Source organism: Melospiza georgiana, chromosome 3 (assembly GCF_028018845.1).
Source record: "Melospiza georgiana isolate bMelGeo1 chromosome 3, bMelGeo1.pri, whole genome shotgun sequence".
Lineage (NCBI taxonomy): Eukaryota > Metazoa > Chordata > Aves > Passeriformes > Passerellidae > Melospiza > Melospiza georgiana.
In genome coordinates, this window is record NC_080432.1 from 109,145,642 (window position 1) to 109,171,775 (window position 26,134).

At 40.8% G+C, this 26,134-nt stretch overlaps 1 protein-coding gene across 1 annotated transcript in view; it reads left to right on the plus strand.

The window, feature by feature from the left end:
- Positions 1-1,912: 1,912 nt before the first annotated feature.
- The window catches only part of COL9A1 (collagen type IX alpha 1 chain), a 62,137-nt gene continuing 37,915 nt past the window's right edge, over positions 1,913-26,134 (plus strand). The window contains exons 1-12 of the mRNA XM_058020385.1: positions 1,913-2,040; positions 2,367-2,440; positions 3,840-3,917; positions 4,051-4,183; positions 11,244-11,640; positions 16,618-16,695; positions 17,568-17,588; positions 18,583-18,657; positions 19,221-19,256; positions 19,366-19,428; positions 21,324-21,377; positions 21,978-22,013. Coding sequence (XP_057876368.1) covers positions 2,027-2,040; positions 2,367-2,440; positions 3,840-3,917; positions 4,051-4,183; positions 11,244-11,640; positions 16,618-16,695; positions 17,568-17,588; positions 18,583-18,657; positions 19,221-19,256; positions 19,366-19,428; positions 21,324-21,377; positions 21,978-22,013 — 1,059 coding nt within the window. The 5' untranslated portion in view covers positions 1,913-2,026. The remainder of the gene's footprint in view (positions 2,041-2,366; positions 2,441-3,839; positions 3,918-4,050; positions 4,184-11,243; positions 11,641-16,617; positions 16,696-17,567; positions 17,589-18,582; positions 18,658-19,220; positions 19,257-19,365; positions 19,429-21,323; positions 21,378-21,977; positions 22,014-26,134) is intronic.

Here is a 26,134-nt window from a genome sequence, read left to right on the forward strand (position 1 = left end):
AGTAAAAACGTTTTCTGAAGATCCTGTATTGGAAAAATGCTCCAGACATAAAAGAAGTTCCACCCTTGAGAATTGTTGCAATGAAATGCAAGCAAAATTAGATTATAGATTGCCCAGAAACAGAGTATATGTTCTCTGAATTTCTCTGAATGAGACTCCCCCTCTAGGAGAGGAATGATGGGTGTGTGAATTACCCCAGACACAATGGATGGCAGACATCTTCACACCACTTACCAAAAAACATTGCTAACTTCCTGTAACGTGCTACTATTTAGTTCCATATCTAACTACTGAAATGGCTTTTTCTTCCTTAATACCACCTCAAATAAATTGGCAATTCTAAGCAGTCTCAAAGGCAAAGGAAATGCCACAGCTTATAGACAGCAAAAGAGATGGTTTGGCACCTGACTCTTTTCCATTCCTTCACAGAGTTTCTGGTGTTCTTTTTAAGTCCTGGGTGCTCTCTGTCATTCCTTCACATGCCAGGTTCCCCTTTGTTACAGCTTCAAGTGACATCCATGAACTGTCCTTCCTCCAGCTCCCTATGGACTCCTTTCAGGCCCTATGGGTACCATTGGATGCCTCAATGGAAATATCTGCAAGGGAAATCAGGCACTCGGGTGTGTGGTGATTTGGGGAAACTTCTTGTGAGATCAAATTGATATTTCACATTTTTTGTTTTTGAATTGACAGAGGTTTCATGTGACAACCCTGGTGCTGATATGCAATGTTCACAATTGTGCTGGACCACAAGGGTCCCTGGGTGTATCTTTCCCTTCAAGGGTGAAAAAATGGTATCACTAAAGCTTCACTGCCTTAGGCATCAAAATCAGACATTCATGGCAAACTTTTCATGTGTGTGATCCAGCCTCACCCTTTCTAAAAATAGATTTAAAATTGTAAACCACATTAACATTGAAATTACCAATACTGGGAATGTGATTTACAGCAAATTGGGATGGAGGGGATAGTTCACTACCCAGTTATTTATCCAGACACTTATCAGACAGCAGAGGTTATTGCATTTCCTATATTCCACACTTTGAAAGATCTGGAAATTTTGGCTGTTATTAACCACAATATCAGTAGTCTAGAGAAGATGAAACCTTAAAAATGTGATGTATAAGAACAACCTATCATACTTTTCCATACATACATGACTGTGGTTCCTGTGAGGACCTTCTGGCTTTTTATTATAATTTCCTTGATCTTTGCATGCATACAGATTTCAGTTTCTCTCTCTCTTTTTGTATCTGGGAGAACAAATATGAGTAAATGTCTTTGTGTGTCCAAGCGTATGCAATAGTCTCTTTGGAAAGGGAGTGCTTTATCAATGACAACAGAACAGGAGGCTGCTTAATAATAGTACCTATGTGTATGCCTTGGAGGTTAGAATCTGAGCAATGAAAACCCTTTTACATAACCTGTTTTATTCAGAAAAACCAACTGGGACCTCACCAGACAGGTTTCTCCTGATGAGTAAAACAGTGAGAAATGGAAATAAATGGAAATACCTTCTTTATAGGGCAGGGATTTTCTTCTTCTCAGAACTTTTAGTCTTAACACCCTATCAGAGCCACCAGCTTCCTCACACCTCCTGTTACATATAATTCTTTCCCCTGCCTGGCTGGACAGCAGATCCCATCATTCAGAGACTCACATTTTCCGAACTGTGAGTGAAACGTGAGTGAACTCACATTTTCTGTATCTCCCTGCCCTTGTGCTGCTGAAAGAAGCAGACTTTAATTTGCTCTCTTGGCTTCTTTATATTCAGCTGGCTCCAGAGGTCCGCCCTCAGAGCCCACCAGGACCCACATGTCTGTCCAGCCTCCACCTCCTTCCCTTGGAGAGATTAAAACCAGCCCAGCAGCCTGCACCTCCCTCTCTGCAGGGTCCTGGTGGGGCAGGAGCTGCTGCCTGCACCCTCTGCTGCACTCCCCCGTCGGACTAATGAGAGGGAGGCAGGCACTGTGACGATTTACCCTGCCAATTCACATGAGAGAAGTGAAGAAATCCAGCAGTGAAGATGAAAAGCCACTGGTAAGAGAACAAGTGGGATTTGGAGACATCTGTAAATAAGAGATTAGAACAGTGAAAGCTGTCCTTGCCAGCATTATACGGGTGGACTACAACAGAAAGAGCTTTCTTGACATATTTTATTATAAGGCAAAAATAAAATGTTGTCATGTAAAGAAATTATCTTGCCAAAGATATTGTCTTGTCAAATCTGTTAGCAGATCCTTAGGTGGTATTTTATCCTTAGGTGGTATTTTATATGTTTAATATGCATGGCTTGGGGGAGAAATTTAATAACAGAACCTGTCAGAAACCATAGATTCATGCTGGAGTTTTCTTTCTGTTTACAGGAAAATTACAGCTTTCTTTTACCTGTGTAGTTTTCTGTGGTCTTTCATCTCAGCCACCATCCAGCACCAATCAAGTAAGGGGACAGATTTTATCTACATTTAATCTTTGTGTAATTTTGAATGTCAAAAGAATTATTCTGTGTTTATTCAAAACTAAAATCCTCTGTAACTAGCCATCACACAAAGTGAGAGCTGTCTATGTGCATTTATATATGCATGAATGGGTAGAAGGATATATATGAAAACCAGGAAAAAAGCAAGAGCTGTGTGTGTTGCTTTAAATTTGCTACTAGATGTATTTTTAAAGTAAGGATTAAAATCTGGATGTAGATGGCAAATACAGGACACAAACCTTCCCTGTCTTTCAGTGCTTCTAGTTAGATATTCTGCTACATGTGGCAATAAACTGGTCCTACTTTATTTGCTGGGCATAAAATGTAAATGGCTGGATGTCAGCCATGTGTCTCATCAAAGAATATAGAATGAAGTCTTTTCTAAGGTGCAATGTGTCAACCTGAATGTTCTCTTTAAGCCTATGTTGTCAGAAGGAAACCCACATTTAGGGTTGAGCCCTTGCAGCACACAAGAGGCTCTCTGTAGGTTAGAAATGCTTCTCCTTCCAGCTTCCACTCTTCATTTTTCCCTACCCACACTCTGCTAACATTTTCCAGATTGACTTGGTACTAGACTTGTGCATGGCTCTTAAACTCTTCAAATAAATGCTTGCTTTTCCTTCTTTAATTCTGGGTATCTTGTAGGTCTTATGGCCATGACAAGGTTTTTTGATATATAATATTCTGAAAAATAGGATTTTTAGATTTAGTTTCCTCAAACAAATTTCTTCTACATTCTCATTTTGGTAAACAAAAAGGTCTATAAGGTCTTCTTGCCACCACATTACATTTCATGAATGTTCATTTCATGAATGTTCATTTTCTGATCAAATCTACCACAGAGGAAAGTGGGAAAGCTTGGAATACCAGAGAGGATGGAAAAGATGCCAGCTGATTCACAACAACTTCTTTAGTTGGCATGAGGTTTGTTTAAGTTTCCTTGGGAGTAGAGAGACTGTTGATTTAGGTAACTGGCCTTTTTTTTTTTAAGTTTGCTTGAACCACAAAAAGTTACAACCCAAAACCTCCTTACACAGCAGTCCTTCTTACACTATTACTATTTCTCAACAGCTCTGCTAGAGAAGAATTATTATAACACTCTCATTTAAAGGCTTGAAAAAAGATCAAATACCATATCAAGTTCCTGTTTTTAATTTGGAGCTCTCTAGAAAAAGATTATTATTTTCTTATACCTCTTACTTTACTGAGTACAGTTTAAATTATTATATACCTCTAATTATTAGCTCTATTTATAGCTCTGTTTAATTAATAATAATCTTACAGTTGCTTCCATTGATTTTATAAGGTGATCTGTGGCAATGTGCAGGTGCATGGTTAGTAAATTCACCATTTTTTGCAGGACTACCAGCTATTCTGGGTGCCAGTCACAGAATTGATATCTGCCCAACAATCAGGATTGGCCAAGATGACCTACCAGGCAAGTAGCACCCTGACTTTTTCAGGATAAAGCTGCTGTTAAAAAAAAATCAGGTTATAGTCATCTCTGTGACAGCACAATTCTGAAATAAAATGAAAGTTACATTATGGATATGTATATTTTTTTCTTACAGGCTTTGACCTGATTTCTCAGTTTCAAATAGAAAAAGCTGCTTCTCAAGGGATTGTTGAGAGAGTAGTGGGATCCACTTCTCTACAAGTAGCTTATAAATTGGGACCCAATGTAGACTTCAGGATACCAACCAGGTAATGCCTTCCTTGTTTGGCTGTAAAATATAGATATTTTGCAATCTTATCTTTTAAGTGGTAGATCTCCCACCAACTAGATCACCTAATTTAAAAAGTTTTCAGAAGAGGAAAGAGGAATTGAATTTTTTTTTCATTGCTACCACCAGATCAGACTAATTCTGTAGCAGCAATTTCAGGGATTTCCCTCTAACCACTGATATTGCTCAGAGTGCCTCAAGATTTGCTGATGCTAAGGGATTCACCTCTAGAAAGCAATGTCAGAAGTTGCTGATGATTTGAAATAGGGAGGCAAAAAAATGTAACAGGAGGAGAGAGAAAAAGTTTTCTTAAAATATTGACACAAAGGGATTTCTCAGCATGTGAGGATTGCAGAGATGAGGTAGGATAAGAACTCACTGATTCTGAGGTGAGGGGGTTTTTCATTGTGTGCTTCTTTTAGATAACAGGTTAGGGTTAGGGTTAGGGTTAGGGTTAGGGTTAGGTGGTCACTTAATCTATAAAAGTTGAAAATTATTATTTAGCATGTTACAGTGAATTTGTGATAGAAGTCAGGATTTAAGGATCTAATTGTGTTAGTGCTTTACAGGCCAGACTTGCTGCTGGTGAAGGAATAGAGACAGTACAGCAGGATAGAGATGTCTTTGCCAAATTTAGGCAAGTCTGGATTCTGTTCCAGCACCTTATGTAATTAAGAATGCCTCAATTCAGCAATTAAGTGGCAAGACCATTAACTGGACTACTGTTGCAGCTTGGAATAATTGGATTGTGAAGTGTTTCTGTCTTACTCCACCTATCACTAACAACTTTTCTAGCTGCAATCCTCCCCGGCTCCTACCTTCATTGCCACCAGATTAAGCTACTTTAGAGCTTAAGTGTTTGGTTACCTTGGGCTCCTGGCTACTTTCACTCTGAAACACAAATCAGGACTGCTGGTGCATGAATGTGAATCCAAACACAGACAGCAAATGGGATCATCACTAAAAATGGGAGATTCTCAGATGAAAGCAGCAATATTTTCACTTTCCATGGGCTAGAATCAAAGGCACAGGAGTTTTTGACTCCGTGCCATGGTTTCTGAGCCCCATGCCAGAGTCTCAAGTCCTCCAGGGCAGCCAGAGGAATATCCTGGATTCTGACATTTAGGCTTTTTGCTATAGATGGTTCTAGTGAAATACGTGCTTGATATACACAAGTTACCCCTGAACAAACCTATGTCAACTGTGTTACTCCAGCATCTGAGCTGACTCCTGCCATTGGGGTCATTGGGCCAGGAAATTAATTGAAGGTTTGAGCCCTGACTGTGCTCCAGTTCCTCAGTGAGCTGCTCCTCTGTCCCGGGGCAGAGCTCAGTGAGCTGCTCCAGAGTTATTTTACAGCGTGGCCCCCTCAGTGGGCGGGAAGAGGAGGGCAGGGCAGAGCTGGGCAGGGCAGGGCAGGGCAGGGCAGGGCAGAGCAGGGCAGGGCAGGGCAGAGCAGGACAGGACAGGGCAGAGCAGGGCAGAGAAGGGCAGGGCAGAGAAGGGCAGGGCAGGGCAGAGAAGGACAGGGCAGGGCAGAGCTGGGCAGGGCAGAGAAGGGCAGGGCAGGGCAGAGAAGGACAGGGCAGGGCAGAGCTGGGCAGGGCAGGGCAGGGCAGAGCTGGACAGGGCAGGGCAGAGAAGGACAGGGCAGAGCTGGGCAGGGCAGGGCAGAGAAGGACAGGGCAGGGCAGAGCTGGACAGGGCAGGGCAGGGCGGGGCAGAGAAGGACAGGACAGTACAGGGCATGGCAGGGCAGGGCAGCGCAGAGCTGGGCAGGGCAGGGCAGAGAAGGACAGGGCAGAGAAGGGCAGGGCAGGGCAGGGCAGGGCAGGGCAGGGCAGAGCTGGGCAGGGCAGAGCTGGGCTGAGCTGAGCTGCCCGGCCCGGCCCGGCTCCCGGAGCTGTCCCTGCCCGCGGTGCTGAAGCGGCGCCGCCGCGGGCCGGGCTCACACGCCGGGCTCACCCTCCGGCCTGAGCGCCCCGGCTGCATCCAGAGGCGGGGCAGGGAAAAATAGAATGAGTTCGGGGAAAATGGCCAGTCTGGCTTTCCCGAGCTGGCTGGCTGATATAGCCCAAGTGCCATGGGAGCAATGGGGTGGGACCCTCATCAAACACGTTGGCAACAGGGAAATAATTTTTTAGGCTAACACATGATGATTAATACTAGAGCAGAAGAGCCCATTTTAGAGTGGCTATATGGTATGGCAGTGAGAGCTCAATTGGATGGGCATGGCTCAGCATTCAGTCTCTGATGTAGCAGTAGCTTTTGCCTTGAAAAACTCACAGAACTTCCTTAAAATGCTACCGAGTTGTAGCTTGGTCTTTTTGCTGCTTTGTGTGCTTGCCCAGAAGTATATCCCAAAATGAACTGAAAGGATTGCACACAAGTCATAATTTAGCTTCTCCCATCATCCAAATAAATTTCCATTGGCCAGTGCTTCTTCTAGAGTAAAATCTGCTGAAGGTTCAATCCAGTGTTCTCCATGTAATGGCATGGTGTAATAACTTGGTCTGGATCTGCCATGACATATAGCTGTTTTCACTGGATGTGGTGAACCCATCATTTTTCAATTTAATCTGTGTATGTGTTTAGGTGCCCACCAGTTAGTAAGCAAATTAAAAAAATTAATCCTGTTGATTTGGATAATAATTGGTTATTTTTAATGGAAATCTTTAAAAAATATATATATTGACACAAAGAAATATGTTCATGACACTTTTTTTATATGTGGGAAAAGGGCTAATTATCATTGTGCATTGGATGAAATCCTAAACCTTTGACTTCATGAATGCAACTGTCATAACACACACACACAAAACCCCAAACAAAATAGGGAGGAAGTTTATAAGCTTTATCAGTATACTGGAAGTATCCAGAGAATTTCAAAGGCCTATTTTCTGGTGCTTTTCCCCCCCTTTGGGAATATTGCTTTTCTGTGAAGCAGCACTCCTCAAGTGCATGTGCTCAAAGATCTGGGTTTTTTACATTCAGCCACCAAAGCTCTTCAGGTGCTTTTCCTTTCACATTATGAGTATGCTATCCCACCCAGATATTGATGAGGATGCTGAAATAGAAAAGACAAAATGCGGCTAGGAAGCTAATTAGGTCATAAGAGAATTAATTAGCTCGGAAGTGGCTGTTTCTGAATAATAAAGATCAGCTGAGGGTAATGAGTCCTAACAAATGGCTTCTGGTTAATGACTTAGGACAGATGCTTTTAAAAGTGCTGAGCTAAGTTTTATTGTTATTGCTTGTTCAGTTGCTGCCAGGCAGGGTGTGCCAGGTCAGCTGTGAGTCCAGGCAGCTCCAGGAGAGGCAGCACGAGTGTCTCCAGATTGACCAGAAGAACCCTCAACCCTGGGCACGTGATACTGCAGTATCATGAGAATGGCCACAGCAATTTCCACAGCCACCTCCAGTGGGTTGTGCTAACATTTCTAAAATCTTTATTTAGCAAAGACTAAGTTAAGTCAGTGAGCAATGGAGTTCACCTAAGAAATTAACTCAAAAAACCCCCAAATCTAATAAAATAAACAGTTACTCTGTAGAACTTAAATAGGTGTATAGTTGAGCTTCTAACATAAGTCTTCTGCTCTTGGTGAATCCTGGGCTCACTGGGATGGGTCAGGTCTTTCCTCACCATTGTCAGATGACTTACTTTGGTTGTATTAAAGCCTGGGTAGGACTTAGCTTTGAAATCTCAAAGAAATCTTCTTGTTAAGTATTCATAATATAGGGTTAGTGAAAATGTTAGGTATTTATTTAAAAATATTTAAAAGAAATAGTAGTGCTTCGGAAGTTCCCCTAGATGAACTACAAATGTTTCAAACTTCCCACCCTCCAATACTTTAAAAATTTAGGCAAATAGTCGAATATCCGATAAAAAAAATTGACCTAATCTTGTATTCATAAAACAACTGAAGCAGTTAATAATAGTATGAGTATACAAGAAAAGCAGGACTGGAATGCTTTCTTACAAACTGAAGAAAAAGATTAAATTAAAGATCTGATGGCTCATATCCTGAACAATTTTAAGTGGATAGGAAATAGATTAGGAATAAATCTGGATTTTAGCCTTTAAATATATTTCCATATAAATTCTTTCTTTGCTCATTTACCTGAATCTGTGTTTAAAATTCATTGGTTCTCTTCCATTAAACAGTGGAATTGAAACATCTGTGTTAAAAACAATTTCCAGAAAGAATTTGTGTGCTTATACAGCTTTCAGCTGTTCAATAAAGTTACAGCATCCACCACTCTTCACTTGGCAGTAAGATGGAGGAATAGCTTCTCTACAATTGTTTATTTAAATATCATGCTAAATTTGCCATGGTTTCCAAATATTTAGCATTTTAAGTTGCTGATTTTGGAAGGGTTTTGCCTATATAAGGATTACAGGCTTTGGAAAGAAATGTGTTCTGAAATACAATTAAACCACTATAGGATCATTACTGTTGGAGTAGCTGAGATGAATGAGCATATGTCTCTGATTTGCTTGTAGAATTATAGGTATAAATCTTATGCAGTAACAGTCCCCTGCAGAGTACCTTTCTGGTGATGGGTCATGCTTCACTGTGTTGAATCATGTTACTCATACTGAGTCTTTAGTCTAAAGGCAGCAGTTCTTCTGATTGGTTTTTAGTCTTTTTTTTAAATGTGAATACTTTTCCATGTTTGTGCTCTGAATATTTATCTTTAGGGTTTGATAAATGTTTCTTATAATCTGATTTTCTCTTACCAATGTCAGAAGCTCTTACATTATTTCTCTTCTTTGCATATCTTCTGAAAAACTGAACATATTTCTTTCCTATTTTAATGTCCTATAAAAGGAGAACCCATGTAATGTCTTGAAAAATACGAAGTCTATAGCTAAATATAGTGCAAAGAATTCATTTGTCAATCTGGCATAAACAACCTTCTAATCAAAAAAATTGTACATGTACCAGGGGTTTTTGTTTCTTTTCTTGTTTTGTTTTTTTGGCAGTAGAGTTGTGTCAGCTGAGGTCGAATGAGAATGTGTGTGATAGTTTAACGAGTATTGCCATGACAACAAAACTTACAGTGCAGAGAGATGCTGAAAACCTCTTCACAGAGGATCTGGGATTAGCACTGCTTCTTTTAGGCTCAGTGTATCAGACACCCTGGTGTCACTGAACTTAACAGGGAAAGTTGAATGTCACAAGGAGGCTATTTAAAAATTACCTAACAATACCACTTTCAGTGTGGTAGTAGAAAAACCAGCTCTTCTGCAAGAACAAATGAGATTCAGCATCTGAAGAGATAAATGACCCAGCTGAGCTAAAGTTTTAGCAGTAGAGGAGATTTTTAAAAGAGACTTTATAGAGGAAGGACACATGCTGAACTGGATCAGAAGCTTAGTAAGAGTGAAGGTATGTCTGAATAGGGAGAAGAACTATCTTCCTGGAGAAGAAAAGAACATATATGCTTATTGCATAGGCCAGAAACGTAAGACAAAGAGGAATAGGGCACAGTAAACACTGCAAAGGGCTCAGAACTGAAGGCCAGCTACAATATCCACAAGGTGACATTTGCATCTGAGAGGGCAGGATAAAAACTGAAAATAAATGATGACAGAAAACAATGAGTTAGATAAAATCCTATCTAACAAAACCAGGTGGGGCAGGACTTCATCCTCAGTCAAGAGACACAATTCAGAGCAAAGCACAGACAGATTAAGGTACTGGTAAGGAGCCCCCTCTTCCAGCTTCGTATGTCTCCACACCTTTTATAATGAGCTAAACATTTCCCTGCCTTACACCCCAGCTCTCAGGTGTGTGCAAAGGCTCCCGGGGAAAAGGAGAGACACCAGCACTGCGGGTACTTTATTTGTAAGCCGAAGCTGCTGCTGCTGCCAGGCTTGCGGCATCCTCCCTGAAATCTACTGAGGCTGTGCCGCTGCCTGCTGGAGCACAGCTGCACTGCAGCTTGGGACGCTACAAACTAGGGAGATGGCTTCTGGAAGTACTCTCTTTCTAAATCAGTAGTCATCAAGCATACAGAATAAGAGCTGACAGGTTTTTTGCTTGTTTTCCCCCATAACCTAGATTCTGAGATTCACTAAAGCTATATAAATAGCTGCTGAGATAGGATTGATCTGCCACTCAAAAATCATCTTTTTTCAAGATGTCTACTTGTTTGAGAAGTTATCCTAATGAAAGCTGGGACAAAATAGCTCGGCATGTCTTCATGCTCAAGAAATTTATTTAAACTTATCCTTAAATGTGGGTAGATGGCAAGTAATGTATTGATGTTGACTGGATATGACCCTAGAGTTTTATGATCCATAGAATAAATATGGAAAGTCCAATTTCTTAAATATTGTACTGTGATACATTTGAAATAAAAAAGGACTTGACTCTTTTGCACAGTGACACAGCCAGTGCTACCTGTGTTTCCAAAGCTCACCTTATAGGAGTTGCTAAAATACGGGATATTTTATATGTGGCAAATCTGTTCCCTGCTACTTGTAGTCTTGTGGTTTAATGTCACAGGACATAGTACACTTTGAGTGAGGGTTCTCACCACATATTTGTCAATGATTTCTGTTGAAGTGATAGCTTGTACCTTAACAAAAGGATTATTGGCAGGGAGAACAAGAAAATGCATTTCCAAAAGACATTCTTATGCCTTCAACATCAAATCAAATCTGCACTTTCTCCCTGGTCATTGCAAAGTCCTAAACTGTTGACCAACTTTGTAAGTCTAACAGTGGGAAACAGGATAATTGTAGGATATACTTTCTATCTCTAAAGTAGGAGTTAGTTGTTGCTCCATCCATTATTCTTAGAAAGGTTTATCATAAAAATGGTGAAACATTGGAAGAACCCACACTTCTGAACGAGTTCTTTTGCCATTAGTAACACCTTCTTTTGGGGCTCAGCATGCAGGAGTGCACTGATACAAGAATGGTTGAGATATGGTTCCACTGAGTAATGGTTTCTCATTAGTCTATGGTGATATGTGGAGCTTTTCAGAACAAATACAGAACAAATGTACTGTATTTTAATCCTACACAGTGCCATATATTCCAACGGATTGCCTGATGAATATTCCTTTCTAACTACTTTTCGGATGACTGGGGCCACACTTCAGAAATACTGGACTATTTGGCAAATTCAGGATTCTTCAGGAAAAGAACAAGTTGGAGTGAATCTCAATGGTCAAATGAAAAGTGTTGAGTTTTCTTATAAAGGAGCAGATGGAAGACACCAAACAGCATCATTTTTACATTTGCCTTTCTTGTTTGACTCCCAATGGCACAAGCTTATGATAATTGTGGAAGCAAACAGTGTCACACTTTTTATTGACTGTATTAAAATAGAGTCCTTAAACATAAAACCAAAAGGGAAAATAAACACTGATGGCTTTGCTGTGCTTGGAAAACTTAAAAATAATCCTCAGATTTCAGTTCCGGTAAGTTTCAAAATTTTTTATTTCTTCAAAAAGTGTTTTACATTAAATATGGGGTTTTGTTTTGTGGAATGCATGTTTAAGTTATTTCTGAAAGCAGAAATGGCAGAAAATAACTCATTGGCAGGTAAGTATTAACTTTTTTTTTAAATTTTGCACTTATACCTTGTAAGTTAAGAGATGACCCAGGTTATGCCTAGATTTCAGAAATGAAAATTCCTAGACATCCCTGTACTTGTTACAACTTTGAAGTAAAAGAGTGAAGTGAGACATAATTTTAAACTGTATCTCACACTGTTTGCAAAAAATCCCATGGACATGGGTTAACCACTGTTGTGTAAAACTGAAAGGGAAAACATTGCAACAAAAGAAGCATCTCATATTTCATCACCTCTGTATGTTTAGTTGCAGTATTGCCCTGGATTGAAATCAGTTTTTCATGAGAATGCCAGCAGAAAGCTGCCCCATGTGTCTGAAGAGATCAATCTAACATGCTGTTGTAGATGTGGAAGAGGAAATTTCAATAGCTGAAAAGTCACTAATTCTGTTGAAAACAAGAGTTAGTCTTTGAAAATGTCATTAAAATAATCAGCTGGAGCTGATAATGTGGCAATTAGCATATTACAAATTAGCATATGTATCTTAGCTTTGCTAACTGCTCTGAGCAATACTGATGGATGCATGGATAGGTGGGATGATGAAAATACTACACATTACATATATTCTATGCATGTTAGTAGGATGAAATGCCAATATTGTTTTCCTCTTTGGAAAGGTAGATTAAATGCAGAGAAATCTATTGGTATTAGTGCAATAATTTTACAGCACCTGGTACACAGTACTAGAGCAAACTGTGCCCTCCAATTGCACACAGAGTCATCCCTTTAGAAACAAGGAGGGTTCCTTTGCCTCTTGAAGTAGTGATTCCAAATGGCAGCTGACAAGTGAGGAGAGAGATGTGATATCAAGGCCATCTTGGCCTTCTGTTGGTGCTCTGGACTGACCTTTGGCCAGGATTGAAGAAGTGAGGAAAAGCAGAAGAGAAGTCTTCTTAGAATCTTATCCACTTTACTCTCCAGCCTGCGTTTTGCAGAGACTTTCTCTTTTCAGCCAGGTATGCAACTGAGCAGCATTGATCACCCAGGGCTCTCCAGGCATTTGGTAGGGAAAACTGTCTGGCATTAAGTTCTGCCTGGCCTGTGTTTAAGGCTGTACATCTTCAGGCACCAGTGTGGGGCTACATTAATTATAGGACAACCTCCTTTAAGGATGAAAGGACAAAATGGAATTAAGGAATTTCTATAATTCACCATTTATAATGCAAAATATTTGTTTATAGCTTTAGCATGTTGTTGGGAAGATTTGGTCATATGAAGTATATTTTATGACAAAAAGTAAAATCTTTGCATGAGTTAGGCTTTAAAACAGGAGTATGATGCACACTTCTGGACAAAAAGGATAATGAAACACTGTAAAAAATTATCAGGGAAGACAGAAAGTAAGCAGGACACCATATTCTTAAACTGAGTTTGGATGCCTAAAATTACACTTTATTTTAGACAGAGCTGACTTAGGACTCACTTGACTGAATTGCATGGCCTGTGCTGGGAAGCCCAAAAAGGCAATGGTAGTGGTTCAACCTGATATTACAATAATGTAGATTTAGGAACCCCATAACCTCTGAGATGATGATAAAGGAATTACACAGTCAGATGGACTAGTATTTTTAAAATGTCTATTTATATTGCAGAAATTTCTGTTTTAGCCTGTGTACTTTATTTCTCTTTAAATTGAGTAAATAAATTGAGTAAATAAATCTATGTTTGGGGCTATTCTAATCTTTAACTTGCTTGACTGTAAGTTTAAATATCTCAAAAGACTTGGTTATTTTATATGCCCTAGGCACAGCTTTTAATTTACTCCCAGGCATTGTTAAAGTATATTACTTCCAGTGGTAGAATTTTAAAAGGACATAAATTATGTGTTTCCCATTCTTTTTTGCAGCATTCTGGTGAGGGCCCTATTTATCTTGCAGAATAGGTCAACTTCTCAGAGGTGCACTGTAACACATATAATTTTAAAAGGGGTTCTTTATTGCTTGTTATTACAATGAGTGCCTAGGAGAATAATAGATACAACTCCATTAGCAACTCCATCTTGCCTTTCAGCCCTTACAAAGATTTATTCCAGGATTTCTGGAATGCTTTATGGAGGACAAATTTTTACACAGATTCACAGCTGCATTTTATCTTTTATTTTTTAGACAAAAGTATCAAAAAGTTTTGTCTTTTTATTGAAAAGTAATTAATATAATACATTATAAACTCTAAGCAATATGAGATTTAGCATAATTTCAAAACTGAAAAGGGATTTACTTTCTAAATTACATGTCTATAATAGGAAGGTAAGGGAATTAATTTCTTACTGCTCAAATTATAACTTCTGTGAGATTACATAATTGCCTTAATTACTGTGATTTCAGAGGTATTACCATGTTTTTTTCATAATAGATACCAAACACTTTGCTAGAAGTGACTCTTGGTCATTATTTAATTGACATTTCATGCTGCTAACTAGCTCAGGGAAGCTACATTACTTGTAGCATCTAAGAGGAAGCTGCTTGTAAATATTTGTTTAACAGGGATTAATTTACACCACAGAACAGATTGTGTCTGTATGCTGTAAAAAGTCACATCTTGTTTTTTTTTCACCCTGTGAAATTTCACATCCAGAAGGCTACACTCTAGCTATGGAAAGCCAAATAACACTGGAATTGGCTGTAATGTTCAAAGGTTTTAAAAAGAGGTGCAAGGAGAAAGAAGCTCTAAAAGCCTGTTTCAGAGATGTTGAAAAATGGATAAAACATGTTTAAAATAGCTCTGGAATGAGTTGCAATTAAATGTATGTAGTTTATTCTTGGTCACTTAACAAATGTACAAACAGTTGACAGCAGACCTCTCTTAGGAGAAACGTAGATGTCCTTGACAAGGTATTGTAGATAATCTCCAGATGGAAAATTGCTTAGCTCAGTTGTGCTTCCCCAGGAGGGGTGACTTCCCATGGATCACCACCAAGCCAGCAATAGCCACTATGGTGCTGATAAATGCATTCCTGTGATTGATTTTATACTGAAAATACTACCCTACATATGTAGGTCTCATTTGCATTTTACCTAAACTTCACCTCTCTCAACTGATCAGCTGATCAATACTGATAAGACAACTGAATTACGAGGTTGATATTGAGATGTGCCAAGGTGGTGGGCATTTGCAGGAATTTCTGTAGAACTTAAGATGACAAAACAGTGAACAGTCAGACACAGTTAATCATATCTGTGCTGACTAAGAAATAAAGATGAAACAGAAATTCTGTAGGAATCCTGCCAAATGTGTGTCAGGAATACTGATCTATGGGCTTTAAACATTCCTTGTAGTTACATCTAGACAGCAACTAAGCCCCACAGGGCCACTTGCTCACTCTATCCCATGGTGGGATGGGAAGTGTAAAAGTAAAAGTAAGGAAACTTTTGGATTGAGATAAAGACATTTTAATAGGTAAAGCTCAAGCCATGCACATAGGCAAAGCAAAACAAGGAATTAATTCATCACTTCCCAATGGCAGGCAGGTGTTCAGCCATCTCCAGGAAAGCAGGGCTCCATCACATGTAGCAGTGACTTGGGAAGACCGAGAGCATCACTTCAAACTCCCCCCGCCCTTTCCTTCTTCTCCCAGCTTTATATTCTGAGAATGTTGTTGGGGTCTGGGATATCCCTTTAGTCAGTGGGATCAGCTATCCTGGCTGTGTCCTCTCCCAAGTCCTTGTGCACCCCCAGCTTCCTCACTGATGGGGTGGGGTCAGGGGCAGAAAAGGCCTTGACTCCATCCAAGCACTGCTCAGCAATAACAAAATCACCCCTGTGCTATCAACTCTGCTCCCAACACAAATCCAAAACACAGCTCCATACCAGTTACTGTGGGGAAAATAAGCTCTACCTCAGGCAAAACTAGCACACCATCTTTGGGTTTAAAAGGTTACATTTTAATATCTTTGCTTTATGATTACCCCTAAATTATCTGAGGTTCATTTCTGAAAACGTTATGACTGCACAGTGTATCAATATACACTGTATATTGATAACAGCATAATACCTACATGAGACATCTTCAAAATAATGGCATCCTTTAAATCATCTTAACTTAATCAACCAGATCATTGTGAAATACTGGCAAGGGAAAAGATGTCTTGACAGCAATGCTGGAACATATTTGCCCTTCTCTCACCTCTCCTTAATCAATGGGAAGCCAATCACATATTTTACTACGTTGCCACCATAAGAGTTTTATTTTAAAATTTTTTCTAACGTTAGAGATGTTTCCTATCAACATTTGTTTTACACAGCCTCAAGGCAGACAGAGTTAGCTCTCTTCTTTTCATAGCTGGTACAGAGCTGTGTTTTGGATTTAGTGTGAGGATACTGTTTACAACTTACTCCTGTTTGGGCTGTTGCTATTGTACGGCTGCCTTGTAGTATTAATATTAGTTCTTTTATATGTGTATTATGGCACTCAATTGGCTATTTTTATGATGGTTTAAAAATGAGAAGTGGATAAAGGAGGGAAAGAATTGGCTCACAAATGATGGTGTCAGTTAACAGGTAAAAGAAACAAGGGTATTCCTTCTGTTGTGTTCCAGTCTCAGCACTCTGGAAACCGTGATGGCTGCAAACAAACAGAACAGTAAAGATGTGATAAAGAGGATTTCAGGAGTGGCAGCACCTCGGCCGGTTTATGCCCCGTCTTTAACATACCTCCACAGTTAGGGATGGGGGAATGCAGGGCAAAGCCCTGCTCCACCTGTAGCTATTGACATGAAATACCTAGAGTTTAATGCTCAGCCTGGTGTGCCAGTATTCCACCTCTTAGACGCTCGGTCAGCGTGACCCCTCACCCGAATTAACATGATCTTTTCTCCTTTGCCAGTTCGAGATCCAGTGGATGGTGATCCACTGCGACCCCCTGCGCCCCCAGCGCGAAGGCTGCGGCGAGCTGCCCGCTCGGGTGAGACACCTGTGCCGTGCCGTGCCGTGCCGTGCCCTCCTCTCCTGCGCTGTGCCATGCTGTGCCGTGCCGTGCTCTCCTCTCCTGCGCTGTGCCGTGCCGTGCCGTGCTGTGCTGTCCTGCCCTGCCCTGTGCTGTGCTGTCCTGCCCTGTGCTGTGCCGTGCTGTCCTGCCCTGCCCTGTGCTGTGCTGTCCTGCCCTGCCCTGCCCTGTGCTGCGCTGTGCTGTCCTGCCCTGTCCTGTGCCGTCCTGTCCCGCCCTGCCCGCCGCTGCAGCCCACGGGATTCTCATTATCTCTCCCCCCTCCTGGCCACCGATGCTCTTTTTTACCATACCTGCCCGGTATTCGGTGCTTTTAGCAATCCAACGCCCCAGAGCAGCAGCAGCAGCCGCTGCCTCATTTTAACCCTTCAGTGACTCTGTTTCTGCCTCTCCTCTGGCGGCTGCTCGCCTGCTCCCTGCGGGCGCTGTGCCTGGCCTGCCCTCAGGGGCTGGCGCGGCCGCCCCCGGCTCCGCCGCCGCACCGGGGCCTGGCGGCGGGAGGCCCAGGGGCACCGCGGGCTCCGTGTCCGACCCGGCAGCCGCAGGGCAAAGGGTTAAGGAGCTGCTGGCGCTCCGTGCTCGCCTGCCCGGCCGCCAGCCCTCCTCCAATCCCCGCCACCGTGCCCCGGGCCGGGCCGAGCCGGGAGGGGCTCCGGCCGCGCTCACCTTGCCCGCCCGCCCCGGCAGCCGCAGGCTGCTCCCTCCATCCATGGCCCGGCGCCTGCTGCCCCTGGGGCTCTTCCTGCAGGCGCTTTGCCTCGGCCTGGCTCAAGTAAGTTTGTTCTGACTTTGACTCTGCTTTGTTGTTTTTTATTTTTCCTCCCTCGTAGGTAACCCAGACGGGAATCGAGGTAAGTGCGAGGGAGCGGACGGAGCTCGGGGTGCCGGTGCAGAGGGAGGGACCGAAGGCATCCCTGCCGACCCCCGGCGGGTGTTCGTGCCGTGTCCCCCCAGCAGCTGCGGATGACACGGCCGAGGCAGGGCAGTGACACCGCCTGTGCCCTACCGGGCGAGCACCGGGCAGGTGGCACCGGCGGGGCTGAGCTCCACACGCCGCTGCCGCTGGACGGAATATTTCTGGGAACTCTGGTATGTGGAGGAAAAGTGTCCAGAGCAGCAGCGCTGTGAGGACCAAGGGTCCAGGCTCAGGGCCCGGAGCAGCCTCCTGCTCACAGAGCCCCGTTGTGGGGCCGCGGGCAGAGCTGACTGCAGGGAGAACAGAGCCCCCCATTATAGGCACGGAGATGTGGAACTGCCTTTCCCTGAGTTTCCAGAGGCTGGCGGCGCCTGCTGCCTCCCCCCGGGAGCCCGGCGCTTTGAGAAAGCGCCTCTGTAGATGTTAATGTAATCCCGAGGAACAAGGGGAAACCGCTGAGGCTGTCAGTGAAGCACGGGTGATTTAAATTTTCCTTGCTAGTATGAGCTCTCAGGAAAACTGTCTCCTTTGTGTTGAAAGAAAGTAATCAGTGTAGTGCATTTTGGTGTTCGATCCGCAAAGATCACTTTTATTTCTGCCATGCTGTCATTGCCAGGGGACATTCAGATCCTGCTTTGTGGGGAGTGGAGCCCACCTGGCCCTGGCAGCGTTGTGGGCACAGGAGAGTGGCTGGGCCCAGGGAGGGGGGCTTAACACCTTCCCCATTCCTTTGGTGAGGGCAGTGTTGCCGGTCCTGATAGTGATAGTCAAAGTAGGATGCAGGGCCAGTGATATACATGGGGTGAGGATGCAGGTCCTTGTCACAGCTGTGACCTCCTGACTAACCCATAGCCTCTAGCTGTGCTCCCCCCAGAGTGGCTCCATGGCTTGCCAGGCTCTAATTGCTCCTTTCTTTTACTCCTTGTCAGAGAGGCCCCCCAGGTCCACCAGGCCCCCCAGGTCCACCAGGGCCGCCAGGAGTTCCCGGTATTGATGGCATTGATGTAAGTGTTTCCCGTGCCCTGCCTAGGAAACAGGAAATGCTCTGAGCTGGCTCTGCGTTATCTGTCAGCCTTTGATCTTCAGGAGTTTGAATTTGGCTGCAGATACAAGAAAAATTGATGGGTCTCATGCTCTGTAGTGGGCTGGAGTGAGTGGAGGAAGCAGATTTTCAGATTATCTTTGGTATAGAAAACTCAGGATTATTTATTTTGTGTAATCAGCATCATATGCTGGGATTATCTGCCATTAATGGGGTGAAAGCGTTTTATAAATCTAATCTCAAAAGAGATTATGTAGTGATGCCCACTCATACGAAATTCTGATAAGGATTTGTGGCATTATTCCTGATAGGAGCTACTACATATGTTCCCTTGATTCCTGTCAGAAGTTTCTCTGATGATTTCTGTTAGTCTGTAATAGAAATGATATGGATTTAATATTTATTTTCTACAATAAGAGTCAGTTCAGGATTCTTTCTGGTAATCTGTAAATCAGTGATTTTCATGAAAGACTGTAAAAGGTTATTGCAGTTCTGACTAATACCTTCCTTTTCATATCTTGGTAGGGGGAGAGAGGCCCAAAGGGCCCCCCTGGTCCACCGGTAAGTGATTGCAGCCACTTTTCATTTGCTTCTGCTAGAGAAGAAATTCTGAGTTTTGTTTCTACTTCTCTCTATGAAACATGTTTAACTGTCCATTTAAATCCTGAAGGGTCCAGATGGGGATGCAGGCAAACCAGGATCCCCTGGGTTGCCAGGAGAGCCGGGAGCTGATGTGAGTACATTTGATTTTCTAGAATTTCCATGTTTGTTTGTTTGTTTTCTTCAAGAAAAAAAATAAATAAATAAAGCACAGGGGCTGTCGGTGCTGCCACCTGCCCTGGAAAGGGCACTGGGCAGTGATCTCAGGGATGAGTTGATAGTGCTGTGGCCTCTGGAAGCCACCTCTGATCCAAGGGCAGAGCAGCAAGGGCATGAGGAAAGTCTGCTGCTGCATCTTCCCATCCTGTGGAAAATAATAGAGAAAAGTTTCAACGTCATCTAGTGTTGATGGCCTATTAGGTCACACCTCTTGAATAAATTTGTGGCTATAAAAATGCCTTCAAACATTTTTTGGAAGCTTCATATTTCTCTCTCTTGAGAGAACTGTTAAAAAGCACTTCTTGTTATGAAGCAAGATTTTTGCATTAGAACTTAGATGTTATGCCAGGAGGGAGGCAAGTTCATGTTTAATTTACAAAAACTTTTAAAACTTTAAAAATTTAAAATACCATAAATAAAGATTATATACCATAAACCAGCGTGTGAGAGGGTATTGCAAATTATATAAATGAAAAAGCCTAGTATCTATTTAAGGTTGCAGTGCTGTTAAATGTTAATATTTAATTTGATTTGGGAAGAGAATTAGTGGACATAGAGCTGGAAGAGTGTTTAACTAAACTGTTCAAATTTCATATCTGTAAGAGGAAATGGGCTTTGTGAGTGAAATCTCATACCACTTCACATCTTCTTGAAAAAATACAGGCCCACAACCCATTTGTACATGTCAAAATCCTATAAGCACATCTTTTAAAAGGCATTGCCTCTTACAATTTTCACTTAAGGCATAGTTTTATTTTCCTTGCCAAAATTAATGCAAACACAATCACATGAAACAGAATGCACTAAACTCAGCTCAGCTTTTGGTATCTGTTCACACTTGTATATTCCCTCATATTAGTGGATGAGTGAAAATTTAATACCAGAGTACAGTCTTTTGAAATATTGAACTTTTTTTTCACTTGAAGAAAAAAGAGACCTTACTGTACTTCCACTGTCTATTCAACCTTTAATTGGTGTTTATGATTTATAATACCTTCTGTGTTTAATTGGTGAGGCAGTTTTGACTTTTAAAATCTCATTTATTTCAAAAATTATTTCAGTGTCAGGTTTAATAGATTGTAAAAAGGTACTCTACAGTAATTGCTTGTAATGATCATGTAAGCTTTCAAAATCAAATTGTTGGAAGAATTGTGTGAACACTGAATTGCTGGAAGTGTACCAAAAAAGTGGAAGTGTACCAAAAAAATAAAAGTAATAGATAAATATACAAGAAAAGCTCTCCTGGATGTCAGGAAATTTCTAAGCCATATAAGCTGACTATAAAATTGGAAACAAAAGGAAAAATAAGAACTCCAAATGAATTCCTGGTTATAGTATCATTGTTAGTTTTTAATTTTAGCCAGATAGACAAATTCAAAGGGTAAATTTAAATTCAGCCTGGTGGCTTCCTGGGGTTTTGTTTTTTGTTGTTGTTGTCAATGAAACTTTTATTTGAAACACACAACATTGAAAGTTTTTGCTTTTAACCTTAGCTGTGAAATTAATTCATCAATCTCCCATTAGAAGGAAACAAGATCATGTGAGATCACATGCTTTATTTAACTGTGATTTAACTGAGTGATTCTTGAAGATACATATCACAGGCACTGATGTTTGTCACTAGAAGCTAGCACTTTAAACCTGTGCAGTTCTATCTGTACATGTAAATAAATATTTGGATTGCAAGGCTCCTGCAGTTACTAATTTCATTTAATAGCCTCATTTTTCTATGTTGTATAATGTTCTTTTTGTTGTGATTAAGAAAAACACATAACCCTTGAATTAACATTAGATAACTTACTTCCAAAGGGATTCACAGGACCCGATGGCTCACGTGGAGCCCCAGGACCAAAAGGACAGAAGGTAGGAACAAAATTATGCATGAAACGATGGATTTTTTTTTAAAGCAGCATTTTTGTTTTTCTCTATGTGACTGATAAGATGCCTTTCTTACAATCCTAACATAGCTATGGAATACACATGTACTGGGCCCTTTCCACACAGCACAAAGGAGGTTCCATTGCCACAGCCAGCAGTAAGGAATGCTGGCTGGCGTTACATTGTTGACATTAAGGTTGAGCATCTTCAGTAAAGTTGAGGCCCTTTCCATCTTGTATTACAATTGTGCCATTGTAATGTGCAGTGGGAACCAGCAAAGTGAAACCTGACTTCATCATCAGTTAAACAAATGAAATATAAATCAGAAGTCAGAGTAGGAAGAATGCTTGAGTTTTGGGGGGTGGGGGAATAAAAGGCCAGAGGCTGTTTCTTTTTAATACTGAGAGAGTCTTTCCTTTCTAGCAAGTCTTACTGAAACCAGCATAGCATTAATGAAATTAATAATACTTGCAGACTATGTCCACTAAATGATACCCTTCAAAAGGCGAGAGAACATTTTCCTGTGTATTGCTTAAAAAACTTGATGCTAATGCCTCTTAAAAACTCTTTTTTGTTCTTTTAAAGGGGGAGCCAGGACTGCCAGGTGCTCGTGGACTTCCAGTAAGTAATGCATTTCGTGTTCAAAGAGGATATTTGCATCTTAAGTATTATTATGAAGGCTTCTTACCATTAAATGTAGTGAAGAAAAGCCCAAAACTATTTCTGAGGTTTCAAAAAACTCAGAAGTTACAAAAGTAGTACTTTAAGAAACAGTTTTGTCTTTATATCTAAGTGTGCAAATATTACTGAAAGGTTATATTTGGTTTGAATGCTGTAGAAAAGAAAGGAGCATGTGCGATGTATTCCCAAGTTTTGGACTTTTACCATTCTTTTCCATCTCTTTGTGAAAATGCTATGGAGACCTGAGAGCCCAAATTTCATTTGCATAAGGGAGTCTGCAGCTATTCCTGTTTTCAACTTCTTGCCATGTGTTTAAATGGCATCACTGAAGTGTAAATTCTGTGAGACTCCTTGTACTGTTTTGCAGTTCTGTATGAAAACAGGCCAAAATATGAGAAAGGACATGCAAAGAGTACTGTTCCAGTTAGCATGCAGCTGGATCTGACATCCATTTTTAGGGGCTGAAAATAATTGTAAGTTTTAGGAATTTTGCTGGTAGAAAAAGTGAATGATGGTAGGCATGTAGGAATTTAGCTTAGGAAAAACCTCAAGGAAGATGAGTAAATAACACGATGGCTAGAATAAATTATAATAAGACAGCATATAATTAAAAGTTAATTAAAAATTAGATTTAATTTGGAGAAATTATTTAAATTAAATAGAATACGTATGGTATTCTAGTATAACACTCCTTGTGTATTTGTATTTTTGACTTTTTCCTATTAACTTTCATTAGATTTATATTTAACAATTATTTTGATAGTTGGCCAGAGAGAAAATTAAAAAGTTTTTCTTGAAGATGTGACATTATAGACCTGTTCAAACTCAAGATGGATCACTTTGTGGACACTTTATTTTTCATGAATGCTCATTCTTACCTGAAAATTTGGTAAATAGTTAATATAATGGCTGGCTGGTCTGCAGGCTCAATATATGAGCTGAATTTAGTCACAGAAAATGGCAGAACTGAGGTAGGTTCTAGGTAGACTGAAATCCCTAGATTTTTCTGTTAGAGAGGGTTTTTTGTTTTGTTTTGTTGGTTTTTTAATGCCAACTAGATGGGGAAGTAATTTCTGGGTTATAGGCAATGTATATTACTAGATTCAATCTAGCTGAAAAGAAGAGGTAGTTAAACTCTGTCAGGTGTGTTTGCTCAGATCACATGGGAAAAAATGATCAGAGGGATGGACCACCTATCCTATGAGGAAAGGCTGAGAAAATTGTGATTGTTCAGCCTGGAAAAGACATGGTTTGAGGCTGACCTAATTGCAGCCTTCCAGTACCTGAAGGGACCCTACCAGAGAGCTGGAGAGGAACTTTTTACAAGGGCATGTGGTGGCAGGACAAGGGGGAATGGCTTCAAGCTGAAAGAGAGTAGGTTTAGATTAGATATTAGGAAGAAATTCTTTGCTGTGGGGGTGGTGATGTGCTGGAACAGGTTGCCCAGAGAAGATTTGGTTGCCCATCCTTGGAAGTGTTAAGGCCAAGTTGTATGGGGCTCTGAGCACCCTGGTCTAATGGAAGGTGTCCCTGCTCATGGCAATATCAGGTAGGTGATCTTTAATCTCCCTTCCAAACCAAGCCGTTCTGTGCTTCTATGATAGGAAAAGATGGGAAAATAAAACTGATTTACTGAAATACTTGGTTAAAGTACTGTGGCATTTTAGCCTGTCAACCAAAAGAAAACATACGTGGTTTTAGCTCACCATTTGCAGAATAATGCAAGAATAAGTAATTTAAAACCCTCCAGAATAAGTGGATGCATAAAACATGTACAAAGAGGGTTAATCTCAATTCGGAGGTAGAGATGTTAATTTGGGAAGGCAGGAAACCGGTCCAACTTGTCAAGGTAGAATGCTGATTCTTTTCAGAGCAGCAGGACTTTTGTCACCATGTTTTGAAACTGTAAAAGCAATAAATCTGATAAGATTTTGGAGCATTGTTCAAAGCTGAGTGATTTTGTTTGCCCTGAGACTTTCAATCCTAAAGTGATAACGCTTCAGTGAACCTCAGTAGGGAATGCCTTTGGAGTTGTTCTGCTACTGTTTAATAAGCAACTGAAGCTTGTATTTTCAGGTGAATCCACAGGAATATTTATAATGAGGAAAGGAGAATTCCAATTTATTTTAAAAAGAGAAAATATGGATATGCTTAGTCAACTCATGTAATTTCCCTCGTACTTATTAAGATTTATCCTTAGACCTCACATGTTAGGAAGAAGCCTAGTGATTGATTTTGTAGCTTCATTGATGTTAACCCATACATGCTGAGTCCATATAGAGAGATTAATACTCAAAATAGATCTCCTAGGGAAGCCTGCATAAATGCAGTTTTCCTTCTGGTGAATGGCTGTATGCCACTGAAGAAGTCATGCAGCTACTGGAAGATTCTCAAAATGACCAGTACTGGTCATCTGACCTTTAGTGAGATTGTACCTACTAACAAAATCCACGAAAACAAAAAAAAACAAACCAGCAACAACAACAATCCCCACAACCCTGTTACCTAAACAAACAAAAGACCCCACTATAGAATCCCAACAGAGCCCACCTACTGTAAAAACAAAACAAAAAAAAAAAAAAAACCCCAACAAACCCAAGTAGAAATGGTAGTGCCAGAGTGCAATGGTTCTAATTTTCAGATTCAGAGACTTTTGGAGAAGCTCTTTCTGCAAATGTGAAGTAATGGGGCTGTTTAACCTTTGCACTTCTTTGGTTTGATCCATGAAACCTCATTTACCAGAAACATAGTGAGCACAATTATGAATCTGCATACTGCCTACATGATTAATGGAGTGCTTTGGTGTAATTATGCACTGCTTTGAATACTGTCAGTGGCTTTTTGCAAGTAGAGTAGTCCCTAGATAGTTATGCAAAGACTTCATTTTTCACAAAAACTAAGTTGTTAAAATGCTCAGTACAAACAGAAAATCAGAAGCCTTGGGTACAAGGCTAATTAGTTTTAATTTATTATCACTGTTTTTCATGCTCCTCTAGTGATATTTATCAGCCAAGTTAGGACTTCTGGGTATCTTCAAGAATGAATATTAAGGACATAAAGTTTTATATACAGCATTTGCTTCTCTGCTTCTGTCACCTCTTCTTCCCCAGAATGTACCCTGGCAATCTTCAGTTATCATCCCCATTTCTTACATTTTTTCCTGCTTCATAATTTTGTTTTAATTTATTCTCTTTGTCTCGTCTCTTTGGCGGATAATCTTTTAAATGACAAGGTTAAAAAGTTCTTAGAATTCTTGTGATTAATTCAAGTAACTTTTTTATTCAAGTAATTTAAATATGCTGGTGTCTCTGACCTGTCCTGGTAGATGGAGCTGGGGCTGCTACATTAAGTGCATCTATTGCACTCTTCAGTCCATTCTCTCTTTTAGTTCCCTCCAACTTTTCTATGAGCTGATATTTGATGTGGCATATGGGGAGGACTGTGTGCTTCTTCTGGTGTCATTGACCTTCCCTGCCTTTGATAGGGGGTGTGTTAGCAAGGGCTACTCCAATGAGACCTGCAAGCAGGTGGTTTCCTTCTTTCAGAGACAGGGGATATTATAATATTGAATATGTGATGCAGTGAAAGTTTGATTTGTACAGTCAAATATAGATATATATGTGATGAATTGTAACAAGGCATTATGTAGGTTATGCAAGCTTATTTTCTGCTGTGTATTAAATGGTTAAAATAGAATGATTCTGATGAATGCTTGAAATTTTCTCTGTGTTATACTGACTTTTCTAAACAGGATTACAAATACAACCCTGGATTGACATTCAGCCCACTTGCCTTACTACATCAAATCTCCTGAATATTTAAGTATATTTGGGATTTTGCATTTTAGTGTTTCATATATATCACCAACACTGTTCTCCATAAAATTTTCCATTTGCTTTAGTAATGCAAGACCAAGGGATCTGTTTTCTTAGAGGGAGTATATCATCCAAATAGGCAGAAACACAATTATATCTTGGGCATTTCTCGTTAAAATGATTCAGAACAACACTGATGGAAAATATAAACAGGAGAAGTTTGGTGTTCTTTCTCATAACCAAAAC